Source organism: Monomorium pharaonis, chromosome 1 (assembly GCF_013373865.1).
Source record: "Monomorium pharaonis isolate MP-MQ-018 chromosome 1, ASM1337386v2, whole genome shotgun sequence".
In the NCBI taxonomy this organism is placed as follows: Eukaryota; Metazoa; Arthropoda; class Insecta; order Hymenoptera; family Formicidae; genus Monomorium; species Monomorium pharaonis.
Genome location: NC_050467.1, coordinates 24,151,818 through 24,179,246, shown reverse-complemented (window position 1 = coordinate 24,179,246; position 27,429 = coordinate 24,151,818). Strand labels below are relative to the sequence as shown.

The 27,429-nt window shown below is 46.2% G+C and overlaps 2 protein-coding genes across 3 annotated transcripts in view; one reads left to right on the top strand and one right to left on the bottom strand.

The window, feature by feature from the left end:
* The first annotated feature begins 1,541 nt into the window (after nt 1-1,541).
* LOC105833054 (tubby-related protein 4) lies at nt 1,542-26,494 on the top strand. Its single transcript, XM_012674464.3, has 15 exons — nt 1,542-2,430; nt 8,231-8,398; nt 16,744-16,926; nt 17,301-17,408; nt 17,888-18,044; nt 18,159-18,427; nt 18,518-18,606; nt 18,717-18,851; nt 18,949-19,369; nt 19,628-19,805; nt 19,895-21,602; nt 21,718-21,831; nt 21,893-22,118; nt 22,221-22,406; nt 22,499-26,494. Exons 1-15 carry the CDS (start codon nt 2,335-2,337, stop codon nt 22,613-22,615), a joined length of 4,155 nt encoding a protein of 1,384 aa, XP_012529918.1. The 5' UTR covers nt 1,542-2,334; the 3' UTR covers nt 22,616-26,494.
* Nucleotides 9,188-27,429, bottom strand: part of LOC105833051 (peptide deformylase, mitochondrial) — a 108,391-nt gene continuing 90,149 nt past the window's right edge. The window contains exons 4-5 of one of the 2 annotated variants that reach the window (XR_004963410.1): nt 16,109-16,204; nt 9,188-16,039 (exon numbers count right to left, since the gene is read on the bottom strand). The gene's annotated coding sequence lies outside the window, so the exon portion shown is untranslated. Of the gene's footprint in view, nt 16,205-27,429 lie in introns of both variants that reach the window. The other variant, XR_004963408.1, reaches the window with a different exon arrangement.

The window sequence follows — 27,429 nt, the reverse complement described above, 5'->3', positions numbered from 1 at the left end:
ATGAAAAACTTTTGAGCAGATATATCGATTTAGAATAATAACATGTATGTATAATATATATTGTTTTGAACCTATGAGGATGATCAATATATTAATATAAGTCAATTAATTTAGTATAAAGGTAATTATTATTACGATATGAAAACAAATTGGTTTTCTAGCTGTTTTGCGTCTTTTTCACGCCAATTAAAAAAGTATTGGTAATGTCGATAGAACCATAATATTATTTAAGAATCATAATATTATTTAATAACATATAACTATCGGTTTGATGTACTGATGATTGTCTTTTTCATGGCTCGATAAAAATTCATCTTGATAAGATTTTATAGAAATCTGCAATTTTTCGATAATAAAGCAAAAATTTGATAAGTTAAAACTACCCTCGTATAGTAAACTTACCCTCAGTGAAACAGTCGGCCGAAACAGTCGATAATATCAATGTCTTTACATCCACGGTTTTTCCAATCCCTCTTTAAATTTATAAAATAACATCGCCGACTATTTTAATAATATCTTATTGCTAAGATGGAGACAATATAAAAAGTAATAATCAATGCAATTGAAAAGAAAAGTAATAAGACATCAATAAATGATAAAAGCTCAAACTTTAATATTTCTTCATCGACTATCCATGTCTACTGATTATATGCATCTTTATTTTACGTTTAAAAGGACGATAAATTTATTTTGAATAACCGATTACCTTAGAAATTTTACTTTTGAAGATAATGCAAAACATTTTATAATTCACAATCAAATCAAATATTACACATACATGTCATCTCTTAAAAAACAAACTAGATTTTAAAGTAAAATTTATTTCAGTTTATAAGAAGTATGTTCTTAAAAAAAAAATTATACAATTTATTATGTTAATTGTTACACAATTTTTTTGCGCTTTAGTCGCAGGTGTTTGTGCATCGGTGGCGCGAAAAGAAAGAAACAAAAAATTTACGAGCACACGCTACAAAACAACCGGAGCATCATCTATTCAATGCATATAAAGCGGCGCGGCGTAAAATTTACCCTCTACAAAACGAGCACAGCGTGCGTAAAGTTGTTACATCAAGACAAAATACATCGATAATTTCTATCGGTATCGGTATGAAAAAAGAAATTACGTTATATTCTATGCAAGAGAGAAACGTATCGATGCATTTAAACGCATCGCTTCGAACACTCTATACGTGTTACTGTTTAACGATAGTTTCCGAGACATTCAAATATTTATTTTACGCAAAGCAGAATAAATAGAGAAAGAGAAATTCTAATCTTTGATAAATCAAATTCAACATCGATCGAGAATTGTTCTCCAAATGATATCGATGTATTTTGCGAGCGTCTAGCTGAATGGGGCGGCTCCGCCGGTTCCGTAGCGCGTCGCGTCGCGTCGCGACGCGGCGCGGAAAAGCTCGCGGCGAATTTAGCGTCGCGGCGGGGGAGCACGAGGCGGCCGCGGACCACACGGAACGGCTGACTCTCCAATCAATACGCTCGTCGCGCGAACGCGACGGACGGAAGCGAGAGCGCGACGGCGGCGGCGGCGGCGGCGGCGACGGCGACGGAGCGGAGGTCCGCAACTCCGCACGCGCTCCGGCTTCACTCCTCTCAGCTCTCAGTTGGACGCACGCTCGCGTCGTCGGTAGCTCGTGCGTCGTCGGTTCCGCGCGCGCGGCACCGCGAGGCACAACACGTCCACCACCCGCACGTAAGCGCGCACCCCCGGCGCGGCACGGGGCTCGCACCCTCCCCCTGCAAGGTGGAGTAGCGTCTCGGGCGGCAAAATGGCGGCCGCGGTAAGAAACAAATGATCGGGGTTGGCGAACGGCGGTGCTGAGAGACAGCAGACGCGTCGAGGCCGAGACGAGCCGAGTCAGCCTCTTCGGCGGCGGCGACGACGACGACGACGACGACGACGACGACGACGACGGCATCTCCCGAACGCGAGCGACCGCGCGGGGCGTAATATCGGGCGAGGGCGGAAAATCCGCGCGCGCGGGCGACGCGCGCGTCCCACCCCCGAGGGACGACCCTCGGTGGCGGAGGATCGCCCTGACATCCCAGTCACGAGGGTGACCACACGAGGGAGGCTCGTCGCGGGACGCTGGTCGCGTGCGGGCCCGTTGACGTGCGAGCGTGATTCGATCATCGATCACGGAGAGGAGAAACGAAGAATGCTCGCGGAGGAGGTGACGCGGAATCCAACGACGACGACGACGACGACGACCGCGAGGCACAGAGTCTGCGGGACTGCTGCTGCGGGAAACGCTGGTGGTGCCGGTTCGATAGATTGATGGACCTGTCGGGAGTCCCGGTCGCGTCGCAGCAACCATGCATCTGCATTTCGAGAAGAACAACAACGCCAAGTGCGACTGCAACATCCTGTCGCTCAGCTGGATGGGAAAAGTACCGGACGAGTCGCCGGAGGTAAGAAAAAAAAAAAAACATTACTTGGCGATCCCTGCTTAGAATAAGATCGAGATAGAACTGCGATAACGCGGCTGTCGGCGACGGGTATTAATTAAACGTTCTGAAGTACGTCGTCACACCTATTATATGTTTTTTCGTTTCTGATTATCGTTTCATCTGTCACCGTTTTTCCCTCTCCTCGTCGCGTGAGAGGCCGTTCTCATTAGCATGCCGATCGATATGCATTGTCAAAGAAATTTTTCGAAGGCCGAATCGAAATTCATAGGAAAAGAGGGATCGGGGTTCGGCGATTTCCGTGCGCGTTAGATTTCCATCTGAGATAAAATCACACAACGCTTCTCACCTCGAATTTGATCGAGCGAATGTGCACGAGGCTAAAAATAAAATTTTATCGCGCCGTTTGGTATTACGCGAGTCGTGGAAATAAAACAGGTCGCCGCTCACATCGTCAATAATACGGATAACTTTATTAGAGCGCGAGAGACGCGAGGTGACGACATTGCGTAACACGCGCGCTGCGGAGTAAAAAAAAAGAGAAAAAAAAAACACAAGAGTCTCTGTCTGCGGCAAATCAATCCGCATAAGTTTACACGCGTTTTAACGCCTCGCTCCTGACGGACTCCTGATCTAAAAGCGAACGTTCAGCACCGAGCCCGTGTGTTCCTCGGGCGTCAGCTCTTCTCCAGCGAATTTTTAGACCGTCGACAGATTGTCCATAGTTATTTTCGTTTAACTGATTGACGCTGACTGCCCGTCGAGGAGACTTAGATTCTACAATTTAAGAAGATACACTTGTAAATATTTGTTAACTGACAGAAGTTCCACCGTCGAGAAGGGAGATAGAATTTTAATCGTTCGACGGTCGATTTCAATTTTGCATGACGCGCTCGCTCCGTTCCGGAGCGGCGATTTATAGGTTTCGATCTTGAGGAAAAAAGTAGAGACAAGTGGAACAGTGGGTGGGAAGTTGAAAACGTTAACGGGGGCAGCCGGGGCTGCAGTAAAATAGTATACGGACATGAATAAAAACGAAGCTGTAGCCACACTTTGACACGTACACTTCGGTCTCGCGCTGTCGAGATAAAACTTTTGCTCGGGCGAAAGCAAACGAGCTCGCGCGAGCGCGCCGCGCCGTAACGAGCGTGAAAATTAATTTATCTCATCCGAGCGCGAGACAACTGAAGCGAGTCAAGCCGAGTTTACACGGTCGGCTAAGATCATTTGTAATAAAATCTGACGGTCGGAAGACCGTGCGACCGTCGACGGATACGTGGTTAACGAATACCGATGGTCGTTTTTACGTTCTGCGCGCTACGAAAATAGACGACTTGCCGTTTACCAAATAAAATGAACAAACATATAGTATGTAGGACGATCGTGGAGAACCGTGGAGCTCGAGGCAGATCTCGCGGTTGTAATTAATCAGTTCGCTATATATCTCGATGCGTTATCTAGAATTTGCTTCGCGTGTGAAAATAGGCGACTCTCAAGATTATCAGGTACAATGAACACGCACGTTGGATACTCGTTGACGCTTCTCGTGCTGCTCGAGTACGTAGTAATTCCGCGATTGTAATTAATCAGTAAAATACTGTTTGCAGTATTTCGAGGAAAGGTTGGCGAGAGGGTATCTTATTGGCCTTGTTGTCATAATAGACGTTCCTTAGCATCGGAATTACTAAATTGATTATCAATTTAATATCGCGATATTACTATTCTGACTCAACTTACGAAAGTTATGTTTCAATAAAGTAACGACACGTAAGAACTTTGAAAAGAACTAGAAAATTGTATATAAAACTGCACACATACAAGAAGTATCATTGATCTCCGAGATCCTGTTATAATCATCGGTCTTTTCTAGACTTTTAATTACGTCACACGTACCACAGTTATCTTATCTCAATTATAATTAATCAGTTTATCGTATCTCGATGCGCTCTTCGGAATTCGCAACGACCGGACCGTAGAAGTTCAAAGCCGGAGGCTCAGGATTGCTAATGCATGCGGATCACGTATACGATCAAGTGAATATACCTGACGGAGATCCGATAGTTTTCGGGACCGCAAGGGAGTCTCCTCGCGTAGGTTAATAACGCCGTAGAGAACCGCGACACCGCATCAAAACGGCCGCAACGGAGATTGGAATCCGTCAGGACGAGACGTGCATGTCGCAGCAAAACTGTATGTGTGCAAGGAGAGGGAAAGGGGAGGGGGAGGGGGGAGAATGTCACGAGGGTGAAGGGTTTCACGGGCGGGTTGCTGCGAATTGTGTACGGCTGACTCGGTGGCGAGGATGAAGATCGTGCTCGGTGTCTCGAGTGGATCTCTTCTCGGGCGGACCGACTAACGAGTGCCTAACAAGTTGCCTGTGGTGACGCGTTTTGTTTCCGCGCCGTTTACACGGCCATCGAGAAGCGCGGTACAGCAGACGCGAGACGGTACGCGCCCTTCATGTCACGATCACGGGGGCGGGCGTGATCGCGAAATTTCTCTTTGTGCCGAGGCGCAATAGCGTTCGCCGAATGGAAGGAAATGCTCCGATTACTGCCGCGCGTTAATAAACCTCGAGTTTCCCCGACGATTGTCGATTGCCGGTATAAAACGTCGCTCGTGTAGTTTTTCGCACGATCGTTTCTCTTATCTCGACCGTCCAGTGTAGTAGTATAGGCTCGTACTGTCCCGACGATTAGACTGCTTCCCCCATTCGATATGCGTGTTCACGTACAAACGGGAATTAATCTGACTGTCGAAACTCACGGACGCCCGGACAGGACGCAATCGATCGGAATTAATTACGACGGTCGTATTTCTTGATCGACGAGCGCACCACCACCACCCACGCCTCATGTCATATAATTTATCGTCGTAGACGACGATGCCAATCTGCGGATCGGCGATTTGACGGAAGCCGACCCTCGCCGGAAAGGAGCGCGATGAAAATGGCGTGGAAGTGGGGCGGCTCAATTACTGGAAAAATAATTGACTTATGGCGGGGGGCGAATTCGATTGAATCACTCGAAGTCAGCCGGTCCCCTCCCGGCGGGGAAAATTCGATCGGTACGCCCGTCCATTATTCCCCCAGCTGTTAACTATCTTCGTACCCGATCATCTCGTCGTCCTCGCGAGAGAAAGAAGATCCGCAGTAAAACGCCGGTACATCCCTCCGGATTTACACGCGACACAGCCCGCGTGTCGTAGGAAATGTCTGGGAGCTATTACACGATATAAATTTTAGATGGGCTCCGTAAAAGGCCGCTGCAGATAAATGATGGTCCATTAGAACGGACGGGCGCGCTACAGGACCAGGCTATTCTCAATTCGCGCCACGATCAAGCGGAGATCTTCTTTCCGTCGCTCCAGCGAGATCAGTGGGGGGGGGGGGAAATTCCGCGGCCAGTCGAATCCGATATTTCTCGTTAGGAAACGACAGGTCGACAAGTGCTTGCTTGTCGTCTCGGCGCCGCGAGAGAATTGGGATGCGAATTCTTTTAATGTTCGTATACACGCGCGACGCGACGTGACGTCGAGATAATCCGTCGGGTCGCGCGCGTTTCCCATTATATTCTCGCATTGAATCGCGCTCGAATCGATAACGTCATTATTGAGAGCCGTTACGCTGCCACTGTTATTGGTCATTGTTCGCCGGTAAATTCTGTCGAAGCGTTTCGGGCAAGCGTTTCGAACGACGCGCTACGCCATTCTCTCTCTCTCTCTTTCCCCGGTGATCCCTTTTTCGCTCTTTCTCTCTTTTAATGCCCCGCGTGCTGTTACTCTCGCATCACAAAAAATCCCAGCCCGCTCGTCCGTCCGCAAGGCGCGTCTTCGCGCAACATCGATTTCCACCGAGCCCTCTCTATTTTCCGCGGATTGCTCTCAACGTGTTTGCGAAGATTGGATTACCGCTGATTTCTCTTCCTACGCTTCCGCTTCCACATGCTCCCCCTCCCCCTCCTCCTCCATTGTCATATCTCTGTGACTCGCAAAAAAGAGGAAAGGGAAAAACCACCCTTGCTCGTGCTCATCGATCACGGCACGTGGAGCATTTCTCACCGGTCGGCGCAACGGCAGGCGGCGGCGGAAATCCGACGCGATTTCATGGAATACAACTCGTATACGCAAGTATACGGAACCGCCGTCGGCGAGAAAGTGAATTACTATCTCGGAATTTCATCTCAATATCGAATAACCCCCGTTCGAAGAGCCGCTCGCTAATAAACTGTCGAATTTTTTTCGCTCGCCGCTCGTTTCGTTCACCCGGAACGGTTTTCCTTACAACTCTAATAATAATAATCTTCCCTCGTACCTCGCCGGTCTCGTCGTTATCCATCTTGCAAAAGGCTACCTCGCAAAACATCTTCATTAGATCGTACTTTAATTACATCCAGCCTGCTGCAGTGTGTACACGGACAGCACGCGCGAGCTCCTCGTCTATTGCGAGACACGCGTGTGTAAAACCGTTACGCCGTAATTCAATTTAACATTTTAATGAAACTCCATAATACGCTTCCGGCGGCGCAATATTTCAAGGGAAAAACTTCAGCGCGGTTAAGAAAGAAGGATGCCGTCCCGCCCGTGGATTGAAGGTCTTGATAGAATCGTGTGAAAAGTTTTTCGAGAGCCACATCACACCGAGGTGTACATCTTTTTGAAATGTCCCATTATTCTTTTTTCCGATACTTCGTAAAGAATGATAAATTCTCTTTCCTCTCGCGTTCCTCTCTGATAAAAAAAAAAAAAAAAAAAAAATGCGTCGTTAATTACACTTTAAACGAGTTTTAGAATAGTATAATACAATGCAGCAAATTGAAGGAGGGGTGCAGGAATCGCTCGGTCGATGGGACGAGTGCCAAAGGGAACGTAAATGATCCGAATTGAATATTTCCTGAATATTCGCGCGATTGTTTCCTATGCCAAAATCTAGTACGAGTCCGCTCGGGTGTTGCAGCGTGTGGAAACGTGATCTTAATTTTATTTCTACGTCGCGTTGAATCGTACCTCGTAACGATTTTCTATTCGGAGGAAACTTAACACGTCAAGCGGATAAACTTGATAAACCTAAATATAGCGCGTGTATTTCGATACTGCCTTTTCTAAGGGTTCGGGTTGTCTTGAGTAATTACGCCTACATATGTATAATGTGGCCGAGGGTGAAACCCTTTTCAGCATTGAAACCCCTGCTACCCAATGCCGTCACATTTAAGTGGAAACGTTACGTGTCGGTGAATCGCAATGGAGTTCGAGTAAGTATTTTCGAATGTCAGTTGAATGATCGCGCGATTCCCCCGACATCGAAGGATGTGTAGTGGTAAGATCCGTACCGACAATTAACGCGCCTGATTATTTCATGGCGACCAATCCCTCACTTCTATACTTAGCGAAACGTATAACACGTTCTAATTAAACTCCGTGAACAAACTCCGTTAGATGAATAATGAATCAGCTTTAGAAAATAGTCCCGGGAAACATCCCGATAGCGTGATAAGGCTGATTACCAGATAATTCGTTTGCAAATCCGAGCGATATTTTATTCCGCCGTCACAACTTTGGTCATCGTATTTTTAAAAAGGTCGCGGGTGTTCTACACGGAACGGCTCTTTCCCGTCGCATTTACGCCATACAAAATTTCGAAGTAACCGTGATATTTACCGTAACTGACACCGCCTCTTGAGGGAATCGTTAAAAAAATCTCGGTTCGCTAGATCCCTCAGCTAGGGCCATAAATCACGGGCATGACACGTTTCTATGCGCGCCGCACCGTGAAAGTGTAACTAACGTTCTCCTTTTATTTATCCAGGACGAAGGATGGCAGCTCGATCGTATAAATTACTACCAGGAAGGATGGTTAGCCACCGGCAACGCCCGCGGCTTGGTAGGAGTGACTTTTACCACGTCGCATTGTCGCACCAGAGCCGCGGAACTTCCACTCAGGGCGAATTACAACCTCCGAGGGCACCGTAGCGAAGCAAGTATCGCCTTTCCTTTAACTTCTTGTCATTCCGAACTCGGACTTTGTCCAAACGACATCGAAACGTTTAATTTCTCCCTCCGGGTCTTCTTCTCCTTCCCTAAAACGCCAGTACCGCTTACAGCGATGCATTTCCACAGCTTCCCTCACTACAAGGTCGTTGCGATGTTTCCGTTTGCTTGAAACGATAATTATACCGGGCTTAAATTATAACAATTTCAAGTATCCTTTAAATAAAGATATCCTTTAAATAAAGTTTATTTAAAAAAAAATTAAAGAATTATGTGTAATTTAAAACTCATTGAGTACATTTGATAAATATCAATTTTTGACAAAGAAAAGTCATATCTTTTAAGAAATAAAAATATAATTAAACAGGCATGGCTCTGGTGCCTCTGATTTCGCTTACACAAAAAAATCATTCTCTCATGCATCTCGTACATTCTACGTGGTTTGCTTCTTCAAACAGTAATTTAGCGACTCAACAATGTCAAATATTATTATAATTTCATGGTTTCCAAAATTGGATCTTTCAACGCGAGCGATATCCCATTCCGCCTTGCAACATCACGGAAGGAAGTGCACGAGGTTTATCGGTTAGTAGCAGACAGTGTACGCTTATCTGCTCGATACACGACCGGTCGTAGAATGTGTGGGTTAAGTCGACAAAGAAATGGGATGATTGCGCGATGCAGATAGGTGCCCGATGACGTATCGAATCGTTAAAGAATCTCGCAGGCAATTCATATGAATAAACCGATAAAATCTGTTTCCCTCCTTCCCTTTCTCTCTCTCTCTCAATCGTATCATGTCAATTTGCAATACCGTCCGATATAAATCATCATCGTCGTTTACACTTGGCAAATAATTTATCCCCGACTGATTTATTACTAATGCGCCGCCGAATTCAAATTTCCCCGCAGACCGCCGCCCTTTGACGATAATTATAAAGTTTGTTAATATTTCAGGGTGACGCGATTTAATAGTTTCGCAAACCATATCGCCGTACGTATCGCCGGGCTGTGGGTGGCATCGGCTCCATCGGGCCGAAACTTCGTGTAATCTCTGTATCGGTAGTAAACGGGCGCGCGCCGGCAAACCGGGAGTCCTTTGTGGCCCTTAATCGATATTAAGCCGTGGTGCGCTTTTAACAAACTGCCTGCAGGTGCCTGCCCGAAACCAACCAGTACGCGCGATTTCACCTACGACGGCGGCGCCCGCACACGCTCGGCTACGAGCTACTGCCCGCCTCCGGCTTCTCCAATATTAATATCACCGGCTTAAAATCTCGGGGGGTTGCAGCCTCCGGGAGTTTACATCCGCCTGGCTCGCGCGCGCGCGTTATTACGCCGCGCTTCGCCCGTCCTCTTCTAAGTTCTGAAGCTAGATTCTAACATTCCCAAGATTTTCCCCGCTTTTGCATGCGCTTAGCACGCACAATTGGACGCGAGCAACGGTGCCTTTGTCCACGGTAAATCCATAAATAATACATGACGACTTCGAGTGCTTAGGTAATACGAATATCATTATAGGGTACAAGAGTGGTAGCCGTTCGAGATGAATTGAGACTTCCGACCACTCTCTCTCGTGGTACTCGCACGCGATTTCCCTCTATATGAAAACTTGGAAAATCTTTCTCCGACGATTTTCTCTGCTGACACACGCGTATTCTCTCGGATGTACTACGTGTTCGCGTCGCCTCTGCCTAAGAGCATACACCTTTCTTTTCCCTTATCCCTTATGAATACGGACCACTTCTGTTCGAGGGGTTGCGTCTCGTGGAACTGCCGGACAGAGGGGAAACCGGGAGGGATCGTATAAGCGTCGCGAGCGTCCTCCATGTGACGAGACAAATGAGACGTTGACGCGTTTCCCGCGAGGAATTCCACCCTCGCACGCCCACTCACCACACACACACACACACACACATACATACACTGTCCACCCGCTGGGACATAGTCTACAGTCTGGAAATCTAGCGAAAACATTCCTTTGGGCTAAAGGCGCTTCGGGCAGTGCTGCCACTCGAGATCGCCGAAAATGTGGGAAATGCGAGCCGACAGACAAAGTCTATTACACTTTTTCAAAACGTACAACCCTCGTTAATTTTTATACTTATTATAATTATTTCGTTTGATCTTATTTTATACACTTTTAAAACGTGTATCGCCAAAATTGAACGTTAAAATAAAAATGTTCGTACATCCAATTTTCCTTTGCAGTTACCTCGTACGATTTTTCACTTCACCGTGCGGCTCCAAGTCTGGCGATGCATGCATGCAAGTGCATACGCGAGGCCACGCGAGCTCGTTTGTACGAGCGTGGCACATATTTAAAACCGCACACTGCAAGACACTCGAGGTTAATGCGCGACGATAATTTATCCGACGGCGTTAATTAAATTGAAATCAGCACGCTCCGGGCATCGGCGCCCGCTCCGAATAGCGGCACGACGGCAGCGGCGCGCGCGCGTTATCGGCTCACGTGTTCATCAGTTAACTTTCCCGGACCCCATCGGACCTTTTGCCCCGATTAACGACAGGCCTCGGTCAATAATAAGTCCAACGTAGGACCTCGCATGCACCAAGGCGATCGCCACTCGAAATCGCGCGGTCGAGGAAACGCACGGCGGGTCTTGACAACCAGGTCAGACCTGGCGAGTAACAAAGTTACGAGACCGGTATATTTCGTTACGTCGCGTCAATTGACGCTGTACACGCGTTTAAATTATGCATTCGCGTATTAGATAAGTCGATTGCGCTACGCTCGCGCGGCGGAAATTGAAGTAACCGCGAAGGCGTTACGTGGAGGTCGAGGCTCGCGCCGTTCACACGCGTTATTCAGAGGCACCGATCGCAATCGCGATGACATTTCGATGGGGATTCCGAGGAGCGGAACCTTCGACGATGATGGCTCAGTTTGGCGATCGTGCCCGAACTGCCGAACGAGCCAGACTGACTCGTACGAAGCGATATGTCAATTTTATGTCTATCATCCGCCAGACGAATTGTACATGACTCGGCAAAGGGAAAACGCTTCGATAGAAGCTCGAAATTTTGCGTCCACTTCGGTCCACATTTCAGAGCTTAAGGGTAGCCGCCGTGTTATCGATCTGGCACGCAGTGCTGTTTTAAGACCGCGGTTCTCAACCCTGTTTCCCAGTGCGGCGGCGGCGGCGGCTGCTCCTCCACTCGCCATCGGCAAGCAACAACGGTCTTTTTTTTTTTTCTTTCGTCTTTCACATGTTAACGCGCGCGTTACACGTGATGTATATTACATCTTTTAAAAATAGGAAACGGCACGCTCTGAATATACACACAAGTCGCTCCCGCCGCTATTTATAACACATAAGTAGCGAGCACCCTTGCGGCGATAGCATCGTCGCCCCGCGATTATAAACGACGATGTCCCAAATGGCGAGAGGAAGCAATCAGCTTAACGTAATTCAGGGCACAATGTTTCTTTAGGCTTAGATCGCAGTAGCGGGCGACTCTCGCGATAAGGGTGTGTTTTCAGTTATTTCTGTTCTAGGCCGTACCAGCCGCGTTCGGACCTCGAATCGATAGCGCGATTATATCTGTGTGCTCCTTGTACAGTAACTGTCACTTGTGTACGAACGGACACATAATTTTTTCGCGGTTTTTTTTTCCGAATGCACGCAATTACAGGATCCGAGGACCTCCAGATACATTTCTTTTTCCTCTCCTTCCGTCCTCGGAGTTCCCGTGGACCGCGATTCAATTATCATGAAGCGTGATGACCGCTCCGCTCGGAAATAACGACTACGACTTTATTATATGTACATATGGAAGTAAGGAAGGCTTCACATGTGGCATATCCTTGTGAAAAATTCAGGCACGAGCGTCCCGCACCCGGTGGCCTATAGCACAATTCTAACGAGGCTTTCTCAGCACAAGTTGAGCTTTATTGTTATCGCCCAGCCGAGAGATCCGTCTCTCGCGTACGAGGTTTTCGTTACTCGCGGAGGAGATGAAACTGTCGGCGACGGAGAAAATTTTTTTTCCCTCGCGTTGACATCATTAGCCCTCCCGGAGTCCCTTTCATGCATAAGTAAGAGTCGGGCGGACCTAAGTGAAAACGTAATAACAGGGTCAGACTGCAAACCTGCTAATCCTTTGGGGATAAAGCGGAATACGCATGTCTATCGGATAGAGCCGTTAAAACAAGCGTGGCGGATAGCTCCGTGGAATATTAAACAAGCGACATTATATTATACGTTATAAATTATTCATCCTGCGGACTCAATACACCTTTGATAGCTTCCTGCCAAACCGAATTTGGCGGTGGGAAGGCACGTGAGGGTCGGATCAATGGAGCAATATACGGATCAATGTAACAAATTAAAATAAACGCATCTGCAACTTCGGGAGCGTGCGAGAGAGAGAGAGAGAGAGAGAGAGAGAGAGAGAGAGAGAGAGAGAGAGAGAGAGAGAGTTGTTTATTGGACTCTATTACACAGCCTGTATGAAAAATTCATGCGCTATTTTGAGAGGGGAAAAAATTTGCAATGTTTTAGAAGATGATATTAAATATTAAAGAGGAAGAAAAAAGCCTTGGAGGAGTTTCCTCGTTTATTTATAATGTTCCACTTGTACGTTCATTAAATTTGTTTCACGGTAAATCAGTATATATTATCACTTATTTAGGTTTAAGACTTGAGGCGATTAAAGATTTCGCGCGCGAGCTCGAGAGGAAACTCCGCCAGCATTCGGCTCGACGAGTTTTTCGTATCTATAAGTAAACGCGGGAAGCGAGGATCGGAGAAGTGTAAATTTCGGTATGGCCCGTTCATAAATCTCACGGTGAGAAATTGAGCCAAAGGAGGGAGAATTCCTCGCGGGTATACGTGGGGCGCGGGTGGTGTTACCTTGACACTGAAAAAGAACGAGTGCGAAAAGGAGCATCATTGATTTACCAAACGAGCTGGCCGGTACGAGGCGCACTGCCGGCACTTGCTGCAGCCCCTACCGCAATGCATTAGCAGTCAAGGGATTACGTGACGATCGCCCCTGCCCTTTCGAAAGTCGCCTGCCGCGGAAAGCCGCAGAGTATATTTCGTAAAAATTCAACATCTTCTATTAATATACATTTCCTGCGGCATAAACTGGAGGAGGATTACACTGCGCGGATAACACACGGACTCGGTATAAAGAAGATGATAATTTTCTGTCGTATTAATGCGGGGATTTACATTCTCTGTCGGAATGAAGATGGAAGGACAAGGTTACGACGAAGGAAGAAAGAAACACGCAATGAGAAACGCAATGAAGCAATTCCTCCGAATGATTTTAATTTACGTCCTTTCGTTACCTTCTTCATCCTTGCACTAATAAATTTTCAATGTCAAATTATACCCAAAACCTTAAGTTGAATTTAATTGTAAAAATGTTAAATTTGAGCCAAAAATTTATTGTTTACCAAGCGCATACGTCGCTGCCACTTTAAAACTAAGCAATTCAACCACAAAAATATTTTGTGGTAAAATAATAAATTTTGATCATATGAAAGTTAGAAATAACAAAATGTTCGTGGAATTGGTTTAAATTCGATTCTTTAATACGCAGCTCGAAACAAGAGACCAAGTGGGCGAGACATTCGCGACGATGCCACAGGTCGTGGAATGCTCGACGAACTGTGACGGAAAAAAGAAACTGCGACGCGCCAGTTTTCTCACTCGGCGTCCCTTACAAGTTCGAAAATACAATTACAGTTGGGTTATCAGACGCGTCGTCGCGTCCTCGTCCCGCAATAAAGGCTGCACGTGACAAAGGGGACGACGGATGAGCGAAAAATGTGTAGTGTGTTGAAAAATTTCCGCACCGGTGCGTAACGTAACGAAAGTGCGGGGGTTGTTGATTCGCGCTTCGCGGAAAAGCGATGAATAGTTCCGCGCGCTTTATCGCGGAATATGATTACGAGAGAAAGAGAGGGAGGGGGTTGAGAGCTGAAAATAGACGCGCCGGGTCCTGTACGCGGAGCTGTGCGTTGGTAAATCCGTCCTTTCTAATTTCGCCAACTTTCCGTTTCGCTCGTGCCGAAATCTCCAATAAAATTCAGGGTGCAATAAACGCCATTGTGTACCCCGGGGTGGAAAGAACGCGCGAGATGCTTCGATTCTAATGGTTCCTCGAGGCGCACCCCACGATCTTCACCGGTGTGCGCGACTCACGAGAAAATCCGAAGCGGCCTTACCGGGGTTCTTATCGATCAGCACGCTCGCGTTATCTCCGCTATTCCCTGACTTTCTCGCACGATCATGTCCCCGCAATTTACAACGTAGCTCCGGACAGATTTTATTGCATCTATAGAGCCGGAAAATTCCGTTTATTCCTATCAGGCGAGGCCAGCTTATCGTAACGCAATTTCTTCCACCGGCGAAATTCCACGTGATGGAGTCTCGCTTAAAATCACAAAAGAGGAAACCTCCTTGTGAGGTGTGTGCTATTAAAATTCTTTTCCTAGCAACCAATACATCGCTTCACACATCGATATAAATAAAATTCTCTCTCTCTCTCTCTCTATCCTCTCTTTCTCTCGACCTTTTTTATAATAATGGACATAAGCTGTCACGACGTTATATAAGTTTATACACTTTGTTAACTTCTGAGAAATATGGTTTCGGGCGTTATTACGGCCCATGTGACCCGATGCTATCCTTCATATCTCTCGAAAAGTACAATTCCAAGAGAGGAAAGTTTGTGCGACAATCTGCAGATTAATCAATCATAGAGCGATTCAGTTGTACAACGACACGTGGTGGAAAATTACGTTTTTTTTTTTGTAAGTTGTTCCGTAAGTCCGTTTTTGTAAGTTTGTAAGTTGTAAAAACACGCATCGGTAACTTTTCGAATTCTTCTTTCGCTTGTGTACTTGTGCGCGTGGGTGTACGTGTGTGTGTAAGCGAGGTTAATGCACACGTGTACATCTTGTCGCCACGCATGTCACGTACAGTATCCTCCTTCTCATTTTTCGCAGCTCACCCTCCGTGACTTCGTCCACGCTTTTCACCCCTCAAACAATACCGGACGGTCGATCAAAGCTTTACGAACAGGCAAATCAATCTGTCGTGCATTTTAGAAAGTTCGGGGGAAAAATAACGATGGCTGAAGATTATCTAAGATAAAGAAGAAGTGTTATAATTTGTTCTGCAATTTCTAAAAAAAAATCCAGAGATAAACGGAAACAAGATTAAGCTAATTAAATATATAGTCGCAAAATGTGCGACACCCCATAAGCTTTATATTATATTTGCGATAAACTGTCGCGCAAATAAAACAATGTTATAAATTTGCCTTTATCTGTTAATTGTACGATTGCAATTAATTGTAAATAATAGCGCAAGGAATATTCACAAAGATATAAATAGTTGTTAACGGGCAGCAAACGAGTTGTTATCTAACATTTTCAATCCATAAATTAATTTTCCGATAAACTTCTATTTGCTGTATCAGCACGATAAAAATATAGCACGACGCCGGCGTCGCGCTCGTAAACGCAGTGGAAGGCAATCGATCGAGGATGGAGCAATGACACCGCGTGGATGTCTCGCATGTATCTCCGCGATTTCACCCCATGCAAAACTTACTCCGGCGGCAACACCAGCGGCGTGAGATAAACCTTAAAAGCGAGGGTCGTGATTACCGCCCTTGACGGAGTGGCTTAATCTTCTCAAACACTCACGATTACCTTTCTTGCAGGACTGGCTTAATCTCTTCTAATCCTAGGGGATGCGTATCGAAGAAGTCATGCACATTTGGAACGACATCTCGTAATCAGGATACACTGAAACAAAGAAATTAATATACTCAGAAACGAGAAATGTACTTGTTGATTATAAAAAGAATTTTTTTCGAAACGTTATATCCCACAAATAAATTCTTCAGCATCTTTTTTTCTCAGTGTACATTACTTTCTAATCGGAATTCTCTAACGAACAGTAGCGCGAATTGCAAAATTCTACCCGAAACATCACTCGCACTTCTTAATTATCTCACATGCCTAAAAGGCGGGTATTTTAATTAAGGGTGAAAAATATTCGTCGAGAAAACTGGCACCAATTAAGGCTTAGGTTTACTCTTGATTAGAGCCCATGAAATTAATTACAGACTCAAGATGAAATACCGGAGATCAATTTACGGCAGCGTATTAAAGCCGGCAGCATGGAAGCACGACTGTTTTCACGGAATAAATTAATGAAGAACTGAAGATTCTTACGAATAATGTATCTACAGTAGTCTGTTGATATTTTCTCAATAATTTACGGTTTTTTCCATAATTAACAATCTTTGTGGCTAACTCGAGATTCAATTATCTGGCTGCAGGTAATACTTGTCAAATGGAACGAGCCGTATCAAAAGTTAGCCTCGTGCGACAGTTCGGGTGTTATCTTCGTTTGGATCAAATACGACGGACGATGGAGTATAGAATTAATCAACGACAGAAACACACCTGTTACGCACTTCTCCTGGTCCCACGACGGCCGCATGGCTCTTATATGTTACAGGGTGAGTTGTGGTATTATTTGAGCTTGCTACTGTGATTTCCCCTTAGACACCGAGCTTCAATCATCGTTTTTTTTTTTCAGTATTTTTTTTTCTCACAACGCAATGGAGAAAAAAAATAAAAATTTGTTTTCTTTTGTTTAAATAAATAAAACAATATAAATTTCGAAAGAATAACAACGAAGCTCAAACGTTTATTTATTTTATCGATCTATCGCTATTCATAAAAGTATAAAAGAGCATTCTATTCAATGCGTTGAGACGTGCTTTAGACTTTAGAGCTTTACTTATGTATTTATTTATGACCCTCGTCATAAATGTGGCTCGCACGTTTTCTGCGGAGGATCGTTTGCGGAGAATACGATGTTTTATTGCAGGATGGCTTCGTATTGGTCGGCAGCGTCGCCGGTCAAAGGTACTGGTCGTCAATGCTCAACGACAAGGCGACGATAACTTGCGGTATTTGGACTCCGGACGATCAGCAGGTTCGAAAGAAAAGTTTTTGATGAAACATTTTTAATAACTTTTTATTTATCCAATATCCTATAACCGATACGCGGCACAAATCAATGTTCCCGATATATTCGTGAAACGTTTTAACCGATAATTAGAAATATTAAAGAAAAGAAAAAAAAAATTACGAGAACTAAGCTTTAAGTTTCTTCGATACAAATCCGACTGTCACTGAACATTGCTATTCGGAAACTAGTCATGACGTGACAAATAATAACACGAGTCAAGTTTGAGTCGTATATCGCGTGCGAAATACGATACGCCAATGTACCTGGCTGATAGAAGCATTCCTGACATTGTGGCGCAACGTTATGCTCAATCATCACGTTGACGGCAACTTAGCACGAGTTAAAAGCTTTCCCTTTGTCGTCGTTGAAAATCGGTCCTCCGGCCGATAAGAGGGAAATAAAAAGTGACATTATTCACCTTCGACGTTGTTCTACGACGAAAGGTCTATTTCGGAACGACCGCGGGCCAGCTGATCGTGATGGACGTTCACGGAGCCATGGTTTCGGAGGTGCAATTAGCGGCCGGGGTTACGTCGATGGCCTGGAGCGCCGAGAAGTTCACGATGGAGGAGGATGAAACGTGCGACCGATCTCAGAAAGGTATTAATCAGGCAGCTTTTAGGGCCCGGGCCCGAAGGGGCTTGACCGCCGTGCCGTGATGAGGCCCACCGTGTGATGCACGTTAATGCATTTACGATGTATGTGCAAGCGCAGATGACCGGAACTACGTGCTGGCCGTCTGCCTCGCCGACGGCAACATCGTCATGCTACGGTCGTTCGATGACGTGTCGCCGATTACGATACGCAGCAATCTGAAGCCGCCCTTGCACGCCGAATGGAGCAACTCCAGGAAGCTGCTGGCCATCGCCGGCACGAAGGAGCCGTCCGACCAGGGCGGCAGCTCGCAGGAGTACACGAACCTCCTAAAGTTTTACTCGGTCAACGGTACCCTCGTATACACGACGGAGATTCCGTACACGCAAGTATGTTCACGTAAAAAGAGCGCTGATCTTCTTTATCGCTGACGCCTCAGTATGATTTATTTTACGATCTTTCCGCATGGCCCGCGTAAGTGTCCTGTATCGGCGTTGACATGGGGGCACAATGACAGGCGGCTCTTCGTGGCGACCGGAGCGCGCGTCCACGCCGCATGGGTCTCAAGGTGATTTTCTTATCGCGTTTTTATCGAGAAATAATACGAGAGGGACAATCCGCGTCTGTAATTCTCGGCAAAGTCATGTACCTACGAAGTGGTTGAATTGTTCTTTGCAGAAGGGTCGGCTCGCTCCAACTGTTATCGAGACTGGCGGTGAGAGCGGCACTCACCAGGGAATCAAGTGTTCAACATCTTCCATTACCGCCGCGACTGAGAGCCTCGGTGGCCGCCCTTTTCGCTAACACGATACGGTAAAAAGAATTAAGTTCCACGAACGTCGCTTCAGTTAACTCAAAGTGACGGGGGGCGCCATTTTAGAGCCTGGGAACGTTTCCATGCATTTTTCAGGTGCTCGGTGCCGGAACCGAGAGAGCTGCGGCGGTTCGTGTCAAGGCCGCCGCCGGGAGGCAGTCGATTGCACTGCACCATGCTCAGGCACGCCGTGGAGCCCGTGCCGTGCTACACGCTGTACCTGGAGTACCTGGGCGGTCTCGTGCCACTACTCAAAGGCAGACGGACCAGCAAGATCCGACCGGAGTTCGTGATATTCGATCCGCAGAACCAGGAGACCCTGCAGGTGTACGACGACCTGTCGCAGTGCCCCTCGTACAGCGATGGCTCGGACACCGAGAAGGACACCGCGGATTTGTGCGGCTCGCCCCGCTACAGGAAAAAGAACAGGAAAAAAAGGGAGGAGAGGACGAGCGACGAGGCGACGGACCGGGACGAAAGACCGAACGATCTCTCCTATGTTGATACGTTGCCAGAGGTAATACAATTTCTCTCTCTCTCTCTCTCTCTCTCTCTCTCTTGTATTTATAGAGAGACTCATATATAAAATATTTTATTCTCGTACGTGTAATCGTAGCATCGTATCTTTCGATGTAATGAATCGCATGCCGCGCGCAGGCTTTGACGGATCCTCTGTATCAAAGGGAGGCGCGTATACACGGTTACTCGCGTGACGCGGCGCGTCTGTGTGCGTTGTCGTGGATGTTATTTCTAACGGGGCGATATCTGTTCGTAGCACGCGAGGCTGGTCGAGGTAACGTCGAACATCTGGGGCACGAAATTCAAGTTTCACGGCTTGGCAGATTCGGTTCCCGCTAACCTAGGTCAGGTAACATATCGAACGTCGTTGCTGCACCTACAACCCAGGCAAATGACGCTCGTGATGACGGAGCTCAGGGACGATCTGCCCTCCGGTAATTTGCGATATTGGCTCGGTCGCGTGACTTTAATTCTTCCTCCGTTTGTAGAAACTTTCATTAAATGAATGACAATTTTTGCGTAGGTCCAGATCCGACGTTCAATCCGAATCTGTTCTCCGAGGACGAGGAGGAGCCGTACCAGGAGGCAAACTCGCGAGTCACTCCGGAGGCGCAGGCGCCGCCGATCGCGCCGATGACTCCCCGTAACGCCCGACTGAACCATCCGAATCGACCAAAGTCTCAAATCTCGAATCAGTTTATGACGTCGGAGACGTCGCTGGGGAAAATCGAGAGCTACGAGAGCGAGTACGTTCCTTACGTGGACCTTCAGGACATGGGCAATCTGTACGAGAACATCAGAAACGCACCGACGAACACCTATCGGACACCGCCGAGACACAACCCGCCCAGGTGCTGCGACGTGCCAGCCCTGCAGTCGCCGAAAAACGCGGTCGCGCCCACGCAGACGTTAATAGCGACTTCGAACGCGGGTGCCGATTACGCCAGCAGCATTCAGAGGATGAAGAACGCTCTCGCGGATCAGCAAACGGCGACGAAGAAGGAACTGGAGAACAACAAGCTCAATCAAATCTCGCAGGACGACAAAGCGTGCCTGACGTCGGCCTGCGCGACGAACATCATTTCCGTGTCGATGCAAAACGGCCAGGCCTTGAACGCGGAGGCGTCGAGCAGCGGTCGGTACATCTCCCAAGGCCCGGTTGCGAACGGCCTGGAGAGCGTCGACTGCGCCTCGGCGCAGACCGTTTATCTGAACGGTCTAAACAACACGGGGTGCGCGAGCAACGTTCCTACCGCACCGCATCCCGTCAGCGGCGTCCAAACCACGATGTCGCCGAGCGCTCATAATTTTGTACATAGTAAGAATAATCAAAATACCGGGGCGAATAGTACGACAGCCGGCAATACGACGTCCTCGAATACCTCTCAGCCCGGTCAAGCCTCGAGTCTAGTTCTTAACAAGAACGGCATACACGGAGTTGTTTCGCCGGCGTGTTCCTATCAATTCCCGGAGAATATCGATCAGTGCTTCGGGTCGTCGTGCTCGCAGTGTTTCTCGAAGCACAAGGACCCCAAGTGCCACGTGTGCTACGGGAAGACGAATCCCGGCGGTTACGTGAACGCCGGTGCTCTCGTTAACATCAAGCTCGAGGAGGATTTGATGCGATTCAGCGACGACGAGGCGCGCGAATATGCGTCGGTAGAGACGTCGGAACAGTTGCGGGGCGTTCACAGAACCCCGACGGTCATCAGCATCGGTCCGATGTGCTCGAACGACTCGATAGTTCGGAGCTGCAGCGTCGGCTACCTGGACCTGGTGGACGCCCAGTTAGTACCGTGCGACGTCGCCCTGCGAATGCTGCGCAGAGACGCGCCGAACAAGAGGCTGGTGCTGGTGTCGCGGAAAACGAAACGGCGGAAAAAGGCCAAACCTCAGCACGACGTGAGTCAGCCGAACTCGAATAAGCCGCCCAGACTCCGCAACTGCGGCAAGTCCAAAAGTCTCGATTCCAGCGATATATTCCCGAGTAACGAGCAGATATCCTCTCCGCCGAAGCTGCCGGAACATGTGGAGGAGGCTGCGGGGCCGATCAGTTCCGACGTTACCGAGGACGGCGTAGCGAAACGCAACGAGCCGACGGAATCGCCGAAAGATGAAACGCCCGAGGTCGTCGACAAACGCGAGGAGTGTAACGAGACTAACGTTGTAGTTCGCGAGGCTTATACTAGGAAAAAACCGGTCCGATTAGAGGCTGCTGCGTCTCCCGTCAAGTAAGTAGTTAACACGAAAGCAGGTCGTTAGTGCGCATCAGATAACCAATAAGAGAAAAATGCTTTCCGAGCGATTCCGAGTAAGCAAAAAAAAAACCAACTGATTACGTTTCAGAGGATCGAGCCCGAGTGGATCGTTCGCCTCTTCGCTCGACGGTCTCGCCGCGAGACTTCGCGATTTCGAGGATAATCATTCTCTGCCACCTCCTTCCCCTCGACCGTCGTCAAGGTAGCGTATTACGTTTATTAATAACTCTGCGAGCAGAGTAGTAATTCATTTATCTCCACAGACTGCCGAGGAGTTCACCTAGCAGCCCAGCACCATCTAAGAAAGGCAAAAGACCGGCATCGGCCTCTCCAATCCGAAGAAAACTCTTGTCGAGTCCGTTGCTCAACAGAAGGATGAGGAAGAGTCGCGGCGAGAGCTCGGACGAGGAAGGACTCCTCCAAGATGATTCGTCGACGGCGAGTTACCGGGACCTAGAAACGTTCCAGAAAGCTCAGCTACGTCAGAAGGTTTGCAATCGCAAAATTTTCCAAGGAAGGAGAATATGTTCGATAAGCACACATATTACGCTTGAGAAACGCGGAAACGGTAACGGTGGACGTTGTTTACAGCTCAAGCAGAGAGGAATGGGAATTTCGGGCTCCAAACCGGAAGCGATAAGGCGCGATGCACAATTGGTGATGCACAACAAAGCGCCGATGTGGAACGAGTCCAGTCAAGTGTACCAGCTTGATTTCGGCGGCAGAGTGACTCAAGAAAGCGCCAAGAACTTTCAAATAGAATTCAGGGGCAGGCAGGTGAGATCAAAATGCAATTCTCTTCACGTAAGTCCCTCCCCGCAAATTAAATCGCACGTCAAATGTCGTATAAATTTCACGTCGAATTTCAGGTGATGCAATTCGGTAGAATAGACGGCAACGCGTACACGTTGGATTTCCAGTATCCGTTCAGCGCTTTGCAGGCGTTCGCCGTCGCCCTGGCGAATGTCACGCAACGGCTTAAGTAACTGTCACTCTCCGCCAACACGTCTAAATTACATAGTGAAGAATGTTGAGAAGCTGCGAGATGCCTGGCGTTTGTGTAGGCGTGCGTTTTTAAGGGGTTTCGAGGAACCGGAAAGGGCTCGTGCCACAATGAGCCGGCATGAAAGTTCGCAAGACGTTTTTGGTCAAGACACTTCGTTCGCCAGTCGCGAAACGTCCGGTGGACATTCTTTTTTTTTTTTGACGCCGATCGACTCGCGCGATTTTTAACCGCGTGTCGATCCTACTGCGGCGGAGGGGATTGCGCAAGTCGGAAATCGCTGGCGTTTCTTTTGCCCTCCCAGAGACGGCCGGGCAAGTCGATGTGCAATACGAGGAGCTAACTTGAGATACGCGCTGATTCGCGAGTGCAGTTGCGAGCGATTTGAATTTGAGTGGAACACAAAGATTTTGCGGCAGCTATGTAACGTTTCGTTAAACGCTTCTTCGTCGTAAGTACCGTCCAAAATATTTCGTTTCTCCCAACTTCGAGCGCTCATTTTTGTATAGTTTATGCGACACGTTGGAGTCTAGTGACGCTGTTAAAGGTTTCACCTCGTTCATTTTTGCGGTCCGCCGGGTGTGCATTCGAATTTTATATACATATACTATATATATTGACAGACTCGCACGACTGCGGGCGACAGTTTCATGTTGTTCAATTAAATGTTTCTTAACGCGTATGGTAAAAAAAAGTAACGATAATAATGGTAACGATAATGCTAACGATAATAATATTAATAATAATAACGATAAAAAAATAAGAGTAACGATAGTAACGTAACATTTGACGTCCGGCCTGCAATGTGGTCTTTGCCATTAATTGAGATAACAGGACAGACTTAATCCTAAGGAGAGGGATCGAAAGGTCTGAGCGAAAGGTAATGCACGTGTACATGCGAGTGTATGCAGCGAGATAAACGTCGTCTGTAATAAACCTAATCCTAGTCGCACGATCACCGTGGTGCTCACTTCGTCGAGTCTGTGTTGCGAACGCGATCGATGTTAGGCCTATATTTTAGACACGAAGTGCTGCTACCAGCGATAAAACACGTCGCGTCGAGTTCCGCGACGAGAGGGGCGTCAGAAATAAGGAGAACGTAATACTTAACTTTTATAATTAAAAGATGTAGTAAAGTAAACGTCCCAGTGACCGGACATGTACCTCTATCCGGACACTTCCACACAAAAACTTAATATTAATCTCAAATGTTCTTTTTTCAATAATAATAAAATTGAATTATAATCTTGAATATTTAAAGATTACAATTAAATTGTAATATTATAGTACTTGAGATTAATAATAATAAATTTTGTGTAAGTGTTCGGATGTAGGTACATGTCCGGCCACTGTAACGTTTACCTCATATGCAGCAAAGATTTTATCTTCCTCGTTGTTACGTACATACGTCAGCATAATACTGATCTTCGAGAGAGATCAACCGTGCAAATTTCAGAATCGCGTAATTCGCGACGGAGATTCAAGGCTCCCTTACGCAATTTGTTTTCCGATGCAAATCGAGACTCCGTAAGCAGATCGAGACTCACTTTAGATGCCTTTGTACTACAGCCGTGATCGCGAACACTTGAGTACTCAAGTATCCAAATACTCTAGTATTCGAGTATTTGCTTGCTATTCGAATTGTGCGAATAATTCCGACTACTTAGATACACAGAGTAGATATGGTTTGAGTATCTGAGTATTCGAATATTGTCCGTACACGTTTCTAAATAGATGAGTATCCCGGTGTCTCGTTGCCAATCTATCGGCTCTACTTTACGCGTACACCAAGTTACGCGTTTCGAATTCACGCTGCATTCGTCATGTTCGTGACGCCCCGCTCTCGCGAGCGGTATTAACGACAGCCTTTTGTAGAATCATTCTCGCAAGCTAGTAAATACAGAAGTCGAAGACACAGAACGGTAGATCGTGCGATTAATCCGTTTTTTCTAGTCGCCCCTACTGTTATTATTCTTACTCTCCCTCCCAGTTTGTAAGCCGCAGCAAATAATTGTAAACGTCGAAGGCTACTCTAACGTAAATGCCACGAATCGCGAACTCGTGCGGCGACGCAGGCGACTCGCATCATCTTCTAATCGTGTCCGTTGAAACGTTAGACTATTAGAGAATGTTGAGACTTTCGCGGAAGTCGCGTGATTTCCGATGTTAAATGGAGCGCCGGATCGACGGGCACGGGTTCGCGCGTATGCACTTCGTACAGAGCGAAGGATTTTGTACTCCAACCGCAGACTTCTCTTTCATTCGCGAGCGCGCGACGTATCCGCCGGCGAGAGCTTCTTCTCTTCATCCGATTGGAGTATTTTGTATACGAAAAAAAAAAAGAAAAAAAAATGCGCAACAGGCACAGAAAGAGAGACATGTCTCTCTCTTTCGAACAAAAGGAAATGGATGGAATCGTCGATTATTCCCGACGACGACGACGAGAAGCGAATCCCCTGTAATCTTCTTGTAATTCTGGGGAACGGAAAAGTTGGGCACGCGCGCGCGACTGGAAGATAATTCCATTTTTCGCGCTGCACAACACATTTTCTATTAGCACTTCATTTTCGATGTCGAATGTATCTCGTTTGCGCGAGAATGTTGCATCCTCAGCCGAGCAAAGCGGACTTGAGTCACGCGAATAGCAAACGTGGGACATAACGTTACGTCGAGGCCTCTCCTTGAATACGCACGAGCAGTAAATTTATGCGAATTGAAGCAGTAAAATATGAATTATCGCGTGTTTGCGACTACAATTCGAAACGCAATCAAAATTCGCATAAAAATACGCGCGCGTCGCGTAGATTCAAAGCTCATCGGTGGATCCAGACTTGGCTGTCAAGGACGAAGAATCACGAAAATATTCATCATCGATGAGCACGATATGAAGACCTTTTCCGATAAAAAAAAAAAAAAAAAAAAAACATGTCGAGATAAGTTTAGACTTCGTTTTCACCCAACAAGCGTAAATTCGTTCCTTGCTTAGCTCTGGATTCGCCTTACGATAATACGAGAACGTGTTTTTTCTAGTCAAATAATCGACGCTGTGATTATTCGCACGCATAAAGCGAGACGAGATAACGCGTGTGAATTCTCTTTTGTAAAATCCTCGAGGGATTTTATAGCGCACCGTAGTGTATCGCGCGACGCTTTCAACGCCGGTAAATAGAGTGCCTACATTTGCATTTGACGCCAAAACCGCCTATTTAACAACACTCAGTGATTAACATTCAAGTACCAGCGACGCGAACGGATGACGTAACGGCCTGGTATCTCCCGCGGCGCCGCCGCTCGGCGCCGGGGGGCTTTGTCGTTATTTCCGCGCGTAACTCCACATTTCAGGTCGCGCCACATTTCTCCCCCAAGTTACAATAATAAAGAGCGAATGAAAAGAGAATCGGGATTTCACGCGAAATGGACCCAATTTCACTTGTCTCACCCACACTTCGCAAGGGCAGACACTTAACACGTGACTGAGCTCCAAACTGTTCGGCCTAGCTCTCCTCTAAATTAATAATCCGGATATGTTGGAACCCTCTCCTCCTTTTTACGTTGGATGCTTCATTTCTCTCCTTTATCGATGTGGCATTTAAAAAAAAAAATATATATGCTTGAAGAAAGAGAAAGAGGAAGAAAACGCTCTCATGTAAATTTCACGACTGAGTACATCTTAAGGAGACGATTCCATACACTGTGTCCGATTGGGACGGGTTCTCTCGTACGAACGCGATACGTATTGTTAATTCAGTTCTTGCCTTAGTGCTAACGATAATTCTGTATATGTGCAATGTAATTTTGTTACCGAGTACATTATACGATTATCGACTATTTGTAAATAAAGAAGAAAATTACCACGCGTAAACGCGAATGTAATTCACTTCCTACTGATGACCGAAGATTGCTATGGTTGCACAAAATGTTGCTCAAGAGATTCAAGCGAAATATCGATATCAACTGTGTCGGCATTACATTTTCTTCTGCCAGTAAAATCCGTCTGGCAGTAAATTACCAGCGGAAACTGAGTAAAATCTGTCATTTCGTAAGAAGGTATGATCGAAAAATCGAAATGTTTCAATCTATTTAAAAATTATGTAGAATATTATGTAAAGCAAAATCAATTAGTATTTGTGTATCGAACGACTGATATCACGTTACATTATTTTTTCAAATACTTCGAGATACATAAAAATTATGTGAACAATTAGAGCAAACGCAACTTTTTATACATCCTTGCAAAAATGCAACATTATTCAATGTAATTTTTTCATATGCAAGTAAAAGTTGAAATGACAGTATGTTTGAACTATGGAAAATATTAAGATATCTTTTAATGATCTAAAGAAACTTGGTAATGCCATTGAAAGAAATAATTTTTTTAAAATTGTTATAAAAATAATAATTAAAATAATTTAAAAAATATTATGTTATAAGGTTCTAGGTTCCAACATTTTTTAACGACAAAAGTATGCATAAACAGTATGTAAAATTTTGTTAAAAGATTATTAAAAACATTTCATGAATTTTATTTTTTGCGATTGAAATCAATAGTAATTTTTGAAATCCAATCACGGAATAAAAACACAATAAACTTTGAACTTTTACATAATAACGGTATTGTATGATTATTTTAGAGGTTATTCATCTGTTTGACATGTCACGAGGTGTAAATTTTGCAATATCTCACTCGATCCATCATTCACGACCTTTTCTTCATCTTTTTCCTATCTTCCTATCATAAATAATTTGTTTTTCGCTATTCGCTTTTAGCTCTTTAGCCGCGTCTATTTAAAAACACTT